At 39.7% G+C, this 16080-nt stretch overlaps 1 protein-coding gene across 1 annotated transcript in view; it reads left to right on the top strand.

The window, feature by feature from the left end:
- Positions 1-14697, top strand: part of PCDHAC2 (protocadherin alpha subfamily C, 2) — a 47800-nt gene extending 33103 nt beyond the window's left edge. Inside the window, exon 5 of the mRNA XM_068960140.1 lies at positions 12790-14697. Coding sequence (XP_068816241.1) covers positions 12790-13100 — 311 coding nt within the window. The 3' untranslated portion in view covers positions 13101-14697. The remainder of the gene's footprint in view (positions 1-12789) is intronic.
- Positions 14698-16080: the final 1383 nt, after the last annotated feature.

Below are 16080 nucleotides of genomic sequence, written 5' to 3'. Positions count from 1 at the left end.
TCTCTTTGCCTGTTCACTGAGTTTTCTCACTAGAGATACAAATTGAGTAATTGATGATGCAAAAAATGTTGGTAGCTGCTTGCCTCAGATCTGCACACATAATTATCCTATTTTTACATGAAGAGATGTTAAATGTTAGTGCTAGTTTCAGTAAACATGCACACATGTTGTTGCATATAAAATCCTGAATTGTGTGCCTCTTTGTTGAACAGAATGAACTAGATCAAACACAGCATTTTTAAGCATCCTTTAGCTGTCTTTTCTCCTCACTACACACTTTATGTGCTTTGACTGCGCTTCCTCTACTCTATAAGCCACTGCAGAAATTTCAGCCACTGAGCAGCTGCGTGTATGCTTGAATGAAGCGTTCACTAGTACATGTGTCAGCAGGAAAAGATATAAATAGAGCTTTTTTCTCCTTGTTGTCGTGGTATTATGTTTCTGCTGGCTCTCCCAAGCCACGCATTGCCATTTCTTCTTCAAATCTGGTATAAAGGAAATGCATTTAAGTTAGGTTCAGTGCTACAGTTGTGGATCATAAGGAGAATATGAAGAAAAGTATGGGTTGCAGCCATTTATACCTAGTGCTTAGTGGGACAAGACACGTCAAGATGAGTGAACAGCTGATCTTGCTGCTGTCCAGGCTGTAGTGTTGATTCTCTGGCAACTCGTCTTTCGCTGCAGAAGTTGCCTTTTTCCTCTCTAGTGAGGAAATATATCGAAAGAGCTGACAAAAATCCTTTTTTATAGAAATGTGAGGCTTCACAGCCTAAGCATGAAGTTATTTTGGCTTTGTGCTGCCCTGCTGACACATGCAGGTCTCACACATCTGCAATGAAGAGCTGCTGCCGTTGCCACGTAACACAGCAAATGCCAGATAAGCCAAACAGATCCGGATATCTGGTCAGTCAATTGATTTAACTTGGGATTCCTGACTGGGAGAAGAACAGCTTTCCTTGGTATAGCAGGAATATGCATCTGTCATCTTGTGATCTGTCTCGTGTGATAGGCATCACGCCTCAGGATCCCATTAATCTGAGTGGTCTTAATTTATCAAAATGTACTGAGACAAAATACCCATTAAGCTACTATTCCAGATGCAGAGTTCATAATGTAAGAAGCCCAGTTTCCTCCACTACTTGGCCTGGTAGTGGTGTGACTGAGGAAAGATGCTGGGAAAATAGAATCTGAAATGAGATGTTTTTTGAGGCGGAAGAGGGTTTGGCCTGTTCCAGGAAGTGTAAGGACTGGTACAGGAGGCCCTTGTTGCCTATGGTTTTGTTGGAGTTAATAATATGGTCTCACCTCACTTTTCCAACTCAAGTCAATCCTTAAAGTGTTCCTGAGGGATAAGCATCTCAGTTTGTCTACCGTTCCTGAAATAAGCTTTGTCTTTGCATTATCTAAGTTCATCTCTGTGCAAGGACTACTGCAGGTAGTAGTAGCACTGTGCAAGGACCACGGCGGGTAGCAGCAAATCACAATTTATGCCAAAAATAAGATAAGAATAAGATAAGATAAGAATCTGCTTGTGTCCTCCTTGTCACTGGTTTCCTTTCTGATAAAGGACTGCCTTGCACAGTGCCCCATCTGCTGCTATTCAGAGAAGTGCCAGTATTACAGTTTGGCGTACAGAAGGCTGCTACGTTATGTTAGTCCCCGTTGCTATCAGGAGTTAGTGTCTGCATTGTTCTGAGCGCACTTACACGTAGAGTGTGCGTGGAATAATTAAGAGGCTAGTCACTCATCTCCTTAACAATCAAATGATAATGCAAAACAAATGAACCAATCGTATATATATATGTGTATACATGTACATAAAATTACAAAGGGAAACAAAAGATTAAAGGTTAAATCAATGTTTAAATATTTAGATATATATTGTACATGTAGATCCTATGAGATGTTAGTATAAAATTCCTTTTTATGTAAAGGATTCAAGAAGCAACACTATTACCTTTAGCTTCCATAACTGTTAAGATCTTTTAAATATCTGTATTCTCCAATGGCTTGTCCTGGGCATAGGACAAGTTTCCTGGAAGGAAAATAACTGTAATATCAATCCAGATGTAGTCTGCCCGTGATTTTCTCCCTGCCATCATGAAATATGACTTTTTAAAAATTTAGTCAGGATAAGATTTTTATCTAATTCAGCCTCCATTAAGCAATAATATAGAAATAAAGTGCATTTTCCTTACTCTTCTATCAGGCATCCATTGCACAATCACTATACTTTATGTGCAATAATTTGTTTCCCAAATCTGAGCTGCATGTCCATTTTAAGTCAGTTCTTTAAATTTTAATATTTTCTTTGGACAAGTGAAAGGGAAGGAATTTTATAAAAATAACTTTCTGATACATTGCTAAGAGCTTTTGAATAATGCCCCTCTTGAAAGAGACTTCATTAGCATGCAAATAAGTGGTTCATTAATATAACGTAAAGCATCATTTTCTGTGGAAGGAAAAGTCTGATCCATTTCTGTAGTGCAGGAGTAAGTCTTAGCCTAAAGTCTGACTGGGACTATAAAATTAAAATCTGAACAATTAAAATATAAAACAGGGCATGTATAAACTCTTAAACTGGGATTGTAAGGGTGAGTTCTTACATAACAGGCTCTAATCTGAAAAGGTTACCACAATCACAAAATAACAAAGATGGCTCTACCTAGTTTTCTTAAATGTGTTAAGCATAAAAATCTTTATATTTACCATCTCTTTAAGAAAAAGAGCATAGTGCTGGAGATAGAATAACAGAAGGGAGCTGCATCTTTCTTGAAATGGCTGTTGCAGTGTGTGGTGCCATCCATTTTAAGCAACTGACAGTTTTGACTTCATCTTTACTTAGACAACCATACCTTAAAAATCTTAAATATCTGTAACTGTATGTTATTTCTCCTCAAGTAATCTCTTTGTTAAAAACATTTTGTTTCAGCATTTTATGGCCTTTACAGTGCATTACTTAGTAGTTTGTAGTTTATGTGACCAAATACATGTGCTATATAACAAGCACTTGAACAAATTAGAAGGTGCATAAATACATTTAAATTACCTTTCAATAGAGAGCAAGTGCACAACTGCACACAGGTCTATTAAGTTCAGCAGTATTACAAAGATGCACATATGTAGAGAGCCTAATGCAAAATTTTCATGATAAGGTTCAAGCAGGTACTATCCTCTCAATTAAGAGAGGACCCTTTTAGCTGCAGGGAAAGGCAAAGGGGTAGAAGGTTTTGAGCCATGACATAATCGTTCCAGACTTCCAGCTCCCAGGGTGGTCAGTCTGGGTCATGTCATCAGTACAAAAATAATTTCCTCTAAAAGGAAAACACACTGGTGGCTGTAAATTAACATAATATTTGGATTTGCCTACAATCCAAGAAGTCCTCAAAGTGTGGGCCTTGAGACCACTTGAAAGATCCAAGTTGTTCCTGCAGTAAGAGGATGAATGTGGGGAGACTTCTCAAGGTCGTCTCCATTCTTTCCTCAGAGAAGTTTTAGTGGATTCTGAAAAATGGAGAAATTTTGTAGCATGCTTATCCAGGGGGCTTATCAAATTGTATTAGCAGTTACCCATCACATTTAATTAAGCTTCCTTTTTAGCTGATGTGAAATGTTATAATATTAGCTCCATTCATCTCGTATCAGTAAAAAGGAGAAATAATGGGATATGATCCTAACAGGAGACGATAGGAAGCTGTTAATGTGAAATGCTTATTGTGCAAGGAACAGGGGACTGCAACTGCCAGATTCTGTTTTGAGGTCTGCAATATCTTCAGCTTCACAGACAGGGTGCAGCTTTCTGTGGAAGGTATTTAAGTAACACACCCGTTTTAGGCCAGGTTGCTGGCTAGCAGCTATATCAACGAGAATCAAAATAGACATCAGTTAGTATTTAGTTAATTGGCTTTCAAAAGGGGATAACATTTACAAAGGTACTGCAATAAACTAGCCAGAGAAGGTCAGCTAAGGGATTTGGTAGGTCTAAGTTGATTTTAAACACCTGTATGGTATAGTATACTTTAAAAAAAAAAAAAAGAAGAAATCCTATGAGGAAAAGAAAACCAAACTAAACTAAATAGTAATAATACCCTTCCTTCCCCTTTATGATCCACCCAGAGAAAAGGCCAGCCTCAGCCTTAATCCTTGAAAAAACAGTAAAATGACCCTTTTATTTGTGATCACAGCCACAGGGAGCCAGGGAAACAAATTCCAACTCTGAGGTTCTGAGCACAGAGCTGCATCCAGCCTCTGAGACAAGACACTGCATTTTCCGCTCTCTTACTGTTGAAGCCTGTAAACTAAACACAGAATGAAAAAAAAAAGTGTTATCTCTGAAGATCGTTTCTTAGGAGTCTATGATCCATTACTATGCTATTCTTGCTAAACATGCATGTTTAAAGCAGAGGCCTCTAAAAGCACTGAAATAACGTGTCCCTTTTCTTCTCACTACCCCGTCAATCGTCCAATTAGTTAGTTTAAAATGAGTTTCTGTTTTGAAAGACTAAAATTGCTGCAGGGTTTCCTTAGTAACTGCCTTTCTGTTAATTTGTTCAGTCAAATAATTAAGTAATTCAGTTAAAAAGATGGGATTTCTTTTACCTACCAGTACTGGGTTTTGACAGTCATGCTGGGCTCTTTCCTCTCTTTGCACCAATAATAATACGGACTCTGCTAAAGGAAGGTGTCTATCTGCAGCAGGTTTCCACAGCTGTAAAGACTGGTGGACATGAGTAAAAACATGCTAGTCATGGCCAGGAGGTCCAATGTGGATTATATGCTAGGAGAACATCTAATCCTGTCTTCTGTCTTCCCTTCAGGCTAACCTGAATTCCCTTGACCTGCAGTTTTCCTGTTTTGGGGAATCAGTCAAAGACAGCCATAGAGATAGGGGCTGTTTTCGCCACAGGCAGCAGTTGAAGTTATTGATCTTGTGATCACCTCGCAGAAGCAGAGTGGCCTCCAGTGGCAGGAGGAGGCTGTATAGATAGCGTGACTGTGCTCTTGGATTCAGTTCAGTAGCTCATCTAGCAGAGAATAAAGAAGAGGGGCTGTCTGCAGAATGCAATTACATGCTGCAGCACCAGCCAGCAAACTCTGCTCCATCTGTGCTGCCTCCTTTTGCCCTTCATAGCAGGATTTATGATGTTCTGTGAGCCTGTTGTCTTTCGCATAAAGGTGCTTGTACATAATAATTAAATTATTTTTATTTAAATTTGACAGAACACAGTAACCAGAACTATCTTTCCATAATAGAGAGCATGCAGTGCACTGATCTGTTCCTAGCGTTTGGAGCTCTGGCTTCTGAAATGGTTTTTGCTTTCCTTGCAACATCTCGTATCAGAGAGGCAGCACCTTTACATAGTACCAGTCAAATGAAAGCAGTTAGAACGTGACCTCCACAGACAGTCTTGTATGGTGTCCCAAATTTCTGTAAACCATCTGCAGCTCTACCTGTGTGCCTCCCAATCTCATTCTCTTCCTTTTTGTTCACCTAGGATTGACTCCCGGAGTGGTGGCCCATTAACAAACTCTACCTAGTCTTTCCCCAAAAGGCTCTGCAAAGTTGCTTATGCCGAACAGATTTATAATGTAGGGTAGGAGAGGAAATGTCTTCAATCTGCCTAAATATGAACACGCAATAAAGCTGAGCTTTTCCCACTGCCTTCTCTGCCTCCGCCTGTATAAATTATTATCCTTCTGTCTGCTGAATGTCTCCTGGAGCAGAGAGAGATCTGCTGGACTCCTCAGTAATACATTATGCAGATCTATCACATAATTCAATAAGCACATGATAAGAGCTGTGTCCCCCGACAACTCCTGCACGTGATGCAAATGTTCATACGCTGTATCCCCCGGAGTGCAACATCTAATTGCTGCTGGAAGGACAATACAGAGCAGCCTGGACATATATGCGTGCAATTTCAGTGATGTAGCAGATAGATAAAGGTGTAGTTCTCAGTTTGGTGAGGAAGAGGTTAAAGCTTTTGCTGAGCAAGGAGTAACAGACAAATTCTGCCAGTGGGAGCAGAGGTGGGCGTAGGTACAGTATTAGAAAGATGTTACCTGAGAAGGCTGATGGTTTTGTTGTGGCAGAAAAGCCTTTTTTTTTGTAAAGGGAGAGTGATAGGAGCTTGATGCTGCAGAAGCTTTACTCTGCTTGCTTACTCAGCAGCTGTGAGAAGCCATTTACCCTGCCTGTGTTGTTCTCTTGCCACAGCAGGTCTGTCGTAGCAAGCAAAACCATTTTTTGCTTTCATATATCTCAGAATATGCTGGCAGAGCTACTTGGTATCTACAGTAAATGTTTTAATATATAGACATATAAGATTGTTTTCATATAATGAGATAGATCACGGCTATTTAAATTCAATTTAAATGTCAGCATGAATAGTAACCGGAGACTGAGCTAGAAGTGACCGCCATGCCCAACCCCTGCTTTGTAGCTGGATGCTGGAGCAGTGGGGGGGTTAGGAATCTCACAGAACATATGTGCTATAATTACCCTGTTTAATGTTGCTGACTTTAAATCCAGGCAAGGGATTAAAGCCACCGACTCCTTGGTGGGGAGAAGATTTCATTTTGTTCATTCCTCCTGTCCCTAAATCATTAGTCAGAACAGGTCAAACAGATGGAAGGGCAGAGAGCAAGAATTATTTATGTGTTTTCTCCTTAAGATTCCAAATTGACGTAGTCCTTAGAGATGGCTGAGACTGTTTGTCAAACTAATAGTTAAAATGGTTCAGCTTTGTTCTGGCTGAGTCATTCCGCCATCTTTCAGTTCAATATCTGTCATTTTTTAATGTTGATGACGGATTTTTACTTGCTTTTTTTAGTTTGTTGCTGTTTTTTAAAAAAAGATTAAATGGACATTTTAATCCAGAAAAGGCTTAGGGAAGGTCAGTGAAGCCAAAATGTCTGCAAGGATCCTCAGAAATACACAGAGAGGGTTTTTCAGTGCATGCTGTTTGTATTTGATGAGCTGCTTCAGAATCAGTTCACAATATCAGACTCTTTAAAACAGTGAATATTCATTATGCCTGCCAGAGGCAGAAGCTACAGTCAGCACAGCATCAGCACAGGAGGCAGGGAAGAGAGAAATCAGGTTAATGACTAGCTTTCTCTGCAGTTTGATTCCTGCTTATAGCCTGATCTCCATTTAAAATACATTCATTTAATTAATAAGTGTATTGCTACTCTGACCTGGGGTCAGAAGGGTCTGTGATTAATGACAGGGGCTATTCCTAGTCTCGTAGTGGCTTTAGTCGGCATGTTCTGGTGGCTAGAAAAATTGTTGAAAAAAATTTCATTTCAACTCAGTTGTACTGGATGGTTTGGTTGGAAGCTTTTAGCTGAATGACCTCTTGGGTCCATGAGCCACTAAATTTTTAGAGACAAAGTGGTGAGTGGGGAAGGGTGGAAGAGAATGAAAGCAAACTGCTATCTTGGCTGAGTGTGTCACGTAGTCAAAAATGTCTCTACAGGGAGACAGAGCTGCACAGAAATGCCTCCCTGCTCTCCCCCTTCAGCAGGGGCACATCTGTTCTCACACTGACTTAGTCGTTTTCTGACAAAGGTTCTCTAGGAAAGCAGCAGAGACACAGGAGATAGAGAGAGCATGCACACCACTCATAATATATGGTCAGCTCACATTATCGGAAGTGAGCACCACCTGTCCTTAGTAAACACCAGATTGTAGATCTGGGGCTACACAGGAACAGGGGAAACACATATGGTCCCTCAAAAGGGAGAGCATTGTCACCGAGATTAAAAACTCTACACTCTTTGCCTAGACTTGATACGATATCGGTCTGTGGGCTGAATGATGCCATGTTCTGTGAGTAGGCATTTTTCCTCAACCATAGAAGACATCTCAGTTTCGGACTGTCTGTACCCATCACTCAGCATTTCGACTTTATTCCCCTTACATATCAGCTCACATGGTTTACAAGCTGATGAAAGGCAACCCTTCAACTAGGTAAATTCGCAAATATTGCCTTTGAAAAGACAGCACTGTAAATCTCAGTGACAGACCTGTATTTTGAAGTCTTTCAGCAGAATATTATTCAAGACCCAAACTGTGCAGGTGTCATTGCTGTTGTAACTGAGATGTGGGCTCCTAAGGAATGGGAATGAAGCATCCTTTACAGTATTGCTGATCTCACTCAGGTATTTCCCAATGCCTGCCTAAATGCATAGAGAGATTAGGGCCTAGAAAGGGCCTCATCTTGCAAATTGTTACACAGGATTTTTATGACTGTCACTATTAGAGAGATTAGTTTCCAGCTTAATTTTTTGGAATTCTCTGGAATGGTCATCAGTTAAACATCGCCCAAGCCATGATGTTGCTTGCTTTGCTTCTGAGCATGCACTTTGAGAGTGCTTCTGAGAACACTTTGCATGAGCCACCCAAAAGTTAATCTAGTTTAAATTGGCTGTCTGGGCATTATTTGTAGCTAATGAAGTAAGGTGAGACAGTTCCAGGAGAGAGAGGACAGGGACACAGATAATTAATTCCATCTACAAATTAATTCCATCTCCAAATAGGCATTTAAGCTAGGTCAGTTGAATTGCTTCCTGAAGGTGACTGTCTCTATCTATAGACTGTATTGAGAACTATATTAGATAGTTTAGATTAGATACCTACTTTTTAGGTGGCTGAAGTCAGGATGGGGAAACCTCATCCTCGAATCACATCTTAACAAAAAAAAAAAAAAAAAGGTGTCCACAGTTTAGATACTAAAGCTAACTTTCAGGGATGCCATTCCTTGTAGCATGTGCCCAGGCTCCCTGTACCCAGCATGGGGAAAGTTGGTTATCTTTGAAGAACCTGCATGCTGAGATCAGGACTACTTGGAGCACAGAAAAGAGAAGCACTATGCTCAGCAGGGCACCTCATCTCACCTGCAACCTGCACCTTTTCTGAGATCTTTGAGCTTATGATACCTGCATGGCACTGTTTTTTTTAGGACTTGTTGAACATGTGCTTACTGACTGTAATTTGTGTGCTTTTACAGTCATGTGAGAGGTAAAAGGCTGCAGCATATAACCCATAAACGCTTCTGGAGGAGGAGAAGTAGCTAGACACCGTACTCTACTGATTCAAGCTTTCAGCTAGGTGATTTTAGGATGTGCTTTTTACATCTAGATCTGCCAGTGCATTTTGGGAAACAGTCACCAGATAGAAGAATAAGTATTTTGGAAGAGAATCTGAAAATCCTTTCCTCCCAGCTAAACAGATGAACTACCTGACTGCAGTCTCTCTTTTTGTGGCTCCCTCTCAGATATATGCTGTGACACTTGTATTTTGGTCAGAGCACAAAAAAATGGAAGGGGTGAAAAGTTCATCCTTCATTTTACTGTGCAGACATACAGGCAAAGAAGCATGAGGAGCTGCAGGTGCAGCCTAGATTCTGGGTTCTGCTGCATGCATGCATTTTAAAAATAAATTACTTGGTCATTGAATATGAAGGCTGCCAGATTCCTTGAGAATAATACAAAGAGCAGGGGACAGACTCCAAAGTAACCCTTTGCAAAATACCAAAAAATGTCCAGACTACGCTTTCATGTTGACCTCTGACAAAAACATATTTAGCTGCAGGAAGAAGAGAGAAGAAGTATAACATTTTAAATTAGGTAGTATAAAAATAGCTGGAGGATTTACTGCATTTAGATATTTCTCTAAGTTTAATAAACAGCTCTGAAGCATTTAATAAGAGCCAGAAAATAGGCAGGAGAAGCACAACTAATCTTGCTAAATGTAAAATAGCAGCTATGTGGAAAGTTTTTGTTCTTAAATTCCCGCTGATTAGAAACAGAATAGTTGTTTAAGGGAGCTTTGGAAACTAGAAGGTAAGTGACATTTGTCCTTGATCTGAAATGCTTAAACATACAGTACTGTTGGTACAGCTGAACTGTGACCTTCCAGCCTGCCAATCCAGATAAACACACATATTATCAGGTAAATCAAGCAGAAATAAAATTTCCTGAGAAGACTGCTGAAGCCCCACTCCTAGGAAATGATGATTATTAACTCATTAAATTCTGTCTCTCTCTATCTTTTTGTACGTGACTTCTCCACACAGCTGTAAGGGTAATTAGTTTCCTTTGACTTAGTGAGTATTAAGGAGTATTAATATGCTTAGTTTATAAGGACAACAAACATATTCAAGGACCAGGAAAAAAACAACAATGCAGGCAAGCCCTTCAGTCTTTAGTTTGACAGACTCCTGATTCCAGGATAGATATGATGGGTTTGTTGTGCTTGGTTTTATTATGTCAGATGGATTTGTGATAAATGCCACTAACTTCATCTGGTGAGTGGATTTGTCTAGGCAGACCCAGATTAAAGGGTCAGTATCCTGTTTTGAATTAGATTTTAATAATGCAGACATGTATATGCACCCTGTTAGACTTGCAATAGTTTTCATGCAAAGAAAAAAGATGCTGTACGTTAAGGATACCTACATCATTAAATGGCTCTTGCAGGTTACCATATTTATGTGGTGAGATGGTTAATATAAAGTCACTGTCACTGCCTCATGTCCTGCCCCCAAACTAATATGGTCAAGTGGCACTGTGGTCCATAGAGCATTGTAATCCTGTACACTTCAAAGTTGTTTCTAGACTGTTCACTGTTACAGGGCTCTCCCCAGCCCAGAACAAGGATAGTTCAAAACTAATTTGAGGGTACGTTCAGCTGTTCCTCTGCCAGCAACAGGAAAAGAGCAGTGGATCTGGGCCAGTGTTTTTTGGAGTAAGTGCTGCCTGATGCTGTTAGGAAGGAGAAAGGTCTTATTTGTCAAATAGGGCTTAATTTATTGTGTACAATGTGAAAGCTTAGATTTTTGTATTGTGAAGAGAGACAACAGACACACAATGTTCAGCTTTGTAATTTATTATTTCAAAGAAACAAAAGATATGACATGTACCTGACCAAAATACTTTATTAAACAGATATGAAGACTGGAAGTTCATATTAATGTGTTGGATAGGAAAGGGCTTGTTAGGACTTAGCCATTACCAACAGCAAACATTTAAAAAACCCTGAACTTGATAGATAAGACCATTAAAAAATTACAGGAAAGCTGCAATTGATAGCAAAATGTAGGAAGTTCCATGTTGATAATAACTTAAAAAAGAAATTTGAGAATAGAAAGATTAGGTTAACATCACTAAAACAACTTCAGTAGTTCCTGGGAAGAGTATAAACTCCAAGTCAGATCTTCATCAAAAACAGTCTTAGGGAAAAAAAGAAGTGTACAGGCTCTTCTATTTCTTAATTAAACATTACATTGTAGAAGCAGTCCTATCCCCCCTTACAAAGATTCCACGTGGCAAATATATTATACAGATGGCCTCAGAGTTGGTTCTGATGTGTCATGTATACAAAATCCTTTGGGTTTGGAACATGGACATACTGCATAAATATGAAAAACGAAGCTCAAGAGGAATCATGCTTTCCAGATATGTTTATTTCGCTGCTAGGCAGGAGAAGGATTGTCAAGTAGCAAAACATCCTCTTTAGTTTTTAAATCAGGAAAGCCTTATGTCTGCATGCATGATATACATGTTATTTCATAAATCAGACAATTGTATGAACAACATTACAGAAGATAGGGAATAATAAAACAAGAATCAGAAGTACAGGAGATGCTGTTCATTTCATGGAATGATTGCTAAAGCAAATGCAATATAGTTCATTATGACTACAGGGGTGCAGAACAGTCAGTACATGAGGTTTATTGAATAGCATCTTCTGATTTGGCAAACATTGGAGATCTCCCTCTAGATTGTCTACTGTGGTTCCTCTCCCTGCAGTCCTTCACCAGCAGGAGGCCAAGGACTCCCGCTCTGTTTGTTCGCCTCCTTCCTGTGCCCTACCTTCTCTTTCAAGTGAAAGTTCCAATTGGAGAACTCACTGCAGTATTACTTTCCTTCTGAACCATTCTTGACAGCTCACCAAATCTGGCACCATTCTCTGATTCCCCATTTTGTATATGATTTCATAGTTTAGAAGAATTCTCCAAAGCTTTTATAAGCGCCACAACATTCCCTTGCCAAAGGGGACAGGTTGTTAGAACCTGACCTTGAAGACTTTGAATATTTCTGAGACCAGATTTTGTACCCCAGTTGAAGGAGTTCTGCAGTGTCTCTACACAGGCAGTTCCGCTCACTCCCATTTTTGCTTCATGGCTCTGTCTGCAGATCAGCCACATTGCATGCATGCTAGTTTGCTCTCAGGCGCCTTTCTGGGCTGCACCAACTAGTTCCCTCATGGAGAATCCTGGACACAGCTGACAGGATAGTTTGCTAAGGGGTCTAGCATGGATGTGCACACTGCCAAGTTTGACTCCCTCTGACCTGGACTGTCCTCTAACATAGTCCCAAAAGGCTTGGCGCCATCATACATACCTTTGTGTCACACGATACACATGCTTGGGTATCGTGCTAGAAAACACTGCTCTGATGGGCTGCAACACAGTGATCTCTTTATTTCAAGCTCTTCAAATTCAAAAGAAACATAAAGAATAATTGTATTCAAGTCATCACATGGGATCTAGAGTGTGTTGGGCCAAGCTCTATATGGGGTAGGTCAGTGCGTACTAGCATTGAGCAGCCTGGACCTGAACCAGTCAGTACCACAGCTGAGCAGCCAGGTCCTCTCACTGTTGCAACCACAGAATCAACATAGACCCAGCTAAAACTGTAGCTTTCAAATAGGTATCTAATAGTCACTGAGTGCTTGCTTAATCATGCTTTAAGCTTTTCTTGGTGTTTTTACCTTTTCAGAACCTGAGGCGGGAGAGGTGTCCCCTCCAGTGGGAGCTGGTGTGAACAGCAACAGCTGGACCTTTAAATTTGGACCGGGCAATCCCAAACAAAGTGGTCCTGGTGAGTTGCCAGACAAATTCATTATCCCGGGATCTCCTGCAATCATCTCCATCCGGCAGGAGCCGCCAAACAGCCAAATTGACAAAAGTGACTTCATTACCTTTGGCAAGAAGGAGGAGACCAAGAAAAAGAAGAAAAAGAAGAAGGGAAACAAGACTCAGGAGAAAAAAGAAAAGGGGAACAGCACCACTGAGAACAGTGACCAGTGAGGGCTTATACTCAAAGAACCCACTTAGCCAGTTTTTGTAATAATGGCAGATTTCTCCTATGTAGCAACTCCCAACTTCTTCCTACTGTTAACAAATTTCCTGTATGTACAGACTTCAGAAAATCAGCAGGAAATTCACAGTGTCTGTCTAAATTGCTTAACAGGTTTTGTCTTAAAAGCTTTATTAAGTCTGGTGTTAACTCTTTTTCTCCACTCTGGCTTGTTTTCAGAATCTAAAAAGCAGACACAAGTTTCCTTTCTCCTACGCCGAAAAGGAGAATCTTCACAGTACAGCCAGTGAGAGGTTGGACTCTCTGCACTGTGGTTCCTGTGCTCCTGTCTTGATGACACTTATAGACAGGTTTAAAAGTTTTAATATTGTGCAGCCTATACCTGATTGGAAATATGTGTGCAGATGTCAGCTAGGTGATGTAAGCTCAGATCATAAGACGCAAGAAGAGCTGGTAAATATGCAACAGAGGAAACACCTAATGAATAAAAATGTTCTAAGATGTTCGGGCTGAGGAGGAAATGTCTGAAAGGAGATGACCAGACTTTTCAAATCCAGAGAAGTGTGGGAATACTGAATCCTGTACATTACGTATTGTACACACGCCTGCAAATAAAACCTCACATTTACAGCTCTTTAAGATACCATAAATTATATCTCTTACCAAGCCATTAGGAATATTGTCCCTTAAAGCCCTGCATTACCCTGGCAAGGCTAGCCCTCAGAGTGTAAGAAGGACAGGGCTAACATCCCAGGAATGTAACTGACTGTGATGCTCTGTGTCCCTGTTTCCACTCTAACATTATTTTGCACATTATGTCTCTGAAAAGGTCAGAGGTTTTCCATGACACATATGCAAAAGAGAGAGAAAAGAAACATGTTAACTATGCTATTTGTTATTTGAGATATTTATTTATAAAGAAATATAGCTGTAAATGTTAAAAAAATGCCCTTTAACCCAAACAGAAGTCAGACTAGAGCCATTATAAATTAAATTGCTGCTATTCAAGTGCTTTAGAAAAATTGCCTGAAACATCTGTATTATATCGGCCACTTGCCAATAACAGCTTTATTCTGTCGGGTCACTTGGGGCTGCCTCTTGCATGTATTAATAAATACAATAGGTTTTTTTTTCTTTGCATTAATATGCACTTTGAATACACATTTGCAAACAAACTGTCCTAATATGATGAAACAAAAGCAATTCCTCACACAAATGGATTTACTAACCTGCTAGCTCTGTGCAGTACCTTGGTGTTACCGCCCACACACCCTTTTCTGATTTTAGCTTTACTTTTATATGAGATTATGAATTGCTGACCCTACTAACACTCATTATGTAAAATTCAAGTACTGTATGTATGCTGTATGCGCTTATAAGAATCCTGAAATATTTATTCTGTGCTTGTGTATGTGAATGTCAATGCAACTATTATTAGGGTGGACTTTAAGCTTTACTGTTGAATGTAAATCCATTATTTCTTTTTTGTACACTTGTGAAAAGGTGGAGTAGTGTTAATTTTTTAAGCCACTGTTGATTATCAGTTTTTGTGTATGAAACACAAGTAAAATATCTTTCTTAAATCAAGACATGCATGCATTTTGGGATTTATTGGTAAAAGTCAGTGAAGCTAAAGCCCTATGAACTACTAAACCTAGTGGTATAAATGGAGTATTGACTGTGACTGAGGACGTGGATATAAAACAAATACATGTATTTTTAAAGAAAACAGAGGTGATGAGGGAATTCCAAGGAGTTTTCTACATTATTTTACATTCACAAAATAGAGCTCAAGTGTCATATTAATTGAAAATGTTTAAGAAACTGCACAGCTCTGAAATTTCTAACAGTCCTTTTAATCGGGGATCAAAGAGAACAACTGAATTTCTTGAGGCATGTCCTGCACGTTTTAAGCTCTCAAACTGCTGACAGTTCAGAATAGGTCAATTACCATTCATTTTAAAAATCTGCAGTAAGTCTTAAGACATCACAGAAGGTAAGGCTTTAATAAAAGAACTTCGTATCTCAAAGCATGAACTTTATGAACCACAAATGGTCTAATGTGGTTTATTTAAAATTTTCTTTTGCTACCAATCTCGTATTACTGGCAATAAAAGAGACCGCGCTAGTTGAGAAAGAAACTCATTGATTCAGTTTTACAGGCTCACCCAAAGCAAAAAGCATAAGGGGTGAGGGTGAGAGGTGGTGGTGGGGGGGCATTAATTTTTCGGCCTTGCAAATAGTATGCATGCAAGTGTCCTGTGTAAGTACATTTAACTCCTTTTTCCATTTGGTGATCTAAAGCAAGAGTTCCCAACATGTTCATAAACTGGAGTTACAATGTTAACTAACACATAAGAGGATGCTGCTGTGTTGTACTAGAGCTCAGAAAGTAGTTCTCGTCAATGCCTCTGGCAAAAACGCGCAATACAGATGTAACTCTTACAGGAATCTTTAACGTTGGATCTCTTTTTGCTTTAATTGAATAAATGGACCAAAAGTAGAAGAGAGCGGAGGAAAAGTAATAAAAATTTGCACCTATTAAGTAATTTTTTTTTGTTTGTATGTTTTACCCTAGTTTTCAATATTTTTGTTAGCGGTCTTGTCTTTCCACCTTTTGTCTTTTGGGGTGCTTGTATTTTCCTCTATACAGGCCAGTCTGATTCTTCCATTTTTCATCAGTGTTCCTACCTAACTGGTTTGAAGGCTTTCTTCAGTCAGAACAAGTGAAGAGCTGCAGCATGTCTCTGATTTGCCTGCTTTAATATGAAATTACATTTGTCAGTGCTGGCATTGATGCAGATGCTTACTGCAGGAGGTCTAAAGTAGGAAAGGTCAGATGGCCTGGTAAAGAAAAGCAGAATACATGAAGACAAGCATTCCTGTATGGAGGTCTGACAGAACAGAGAACAAACTCCTAGAGGAGAGAGCTGGAAATGCTCTTGCTGGAATTATTTAATAGGGCTGGAC

This window comes from Struthio camelus, chromosome 13 (assembly GCF_040807025.1).
Source record: "Struthio camelus isolate bStrCam1 chromosome 13, bStrCam1.hap1, whole genome shotgun sequence".
NCBI lineage: Eukaryota > Metazoa > Chordata > Aves > Struthioniformes > Struthionidae > Struthio > Struthio camelus.
This window is presented reverse-complemented; position numbering and strand designations above follow the sequence as displayed.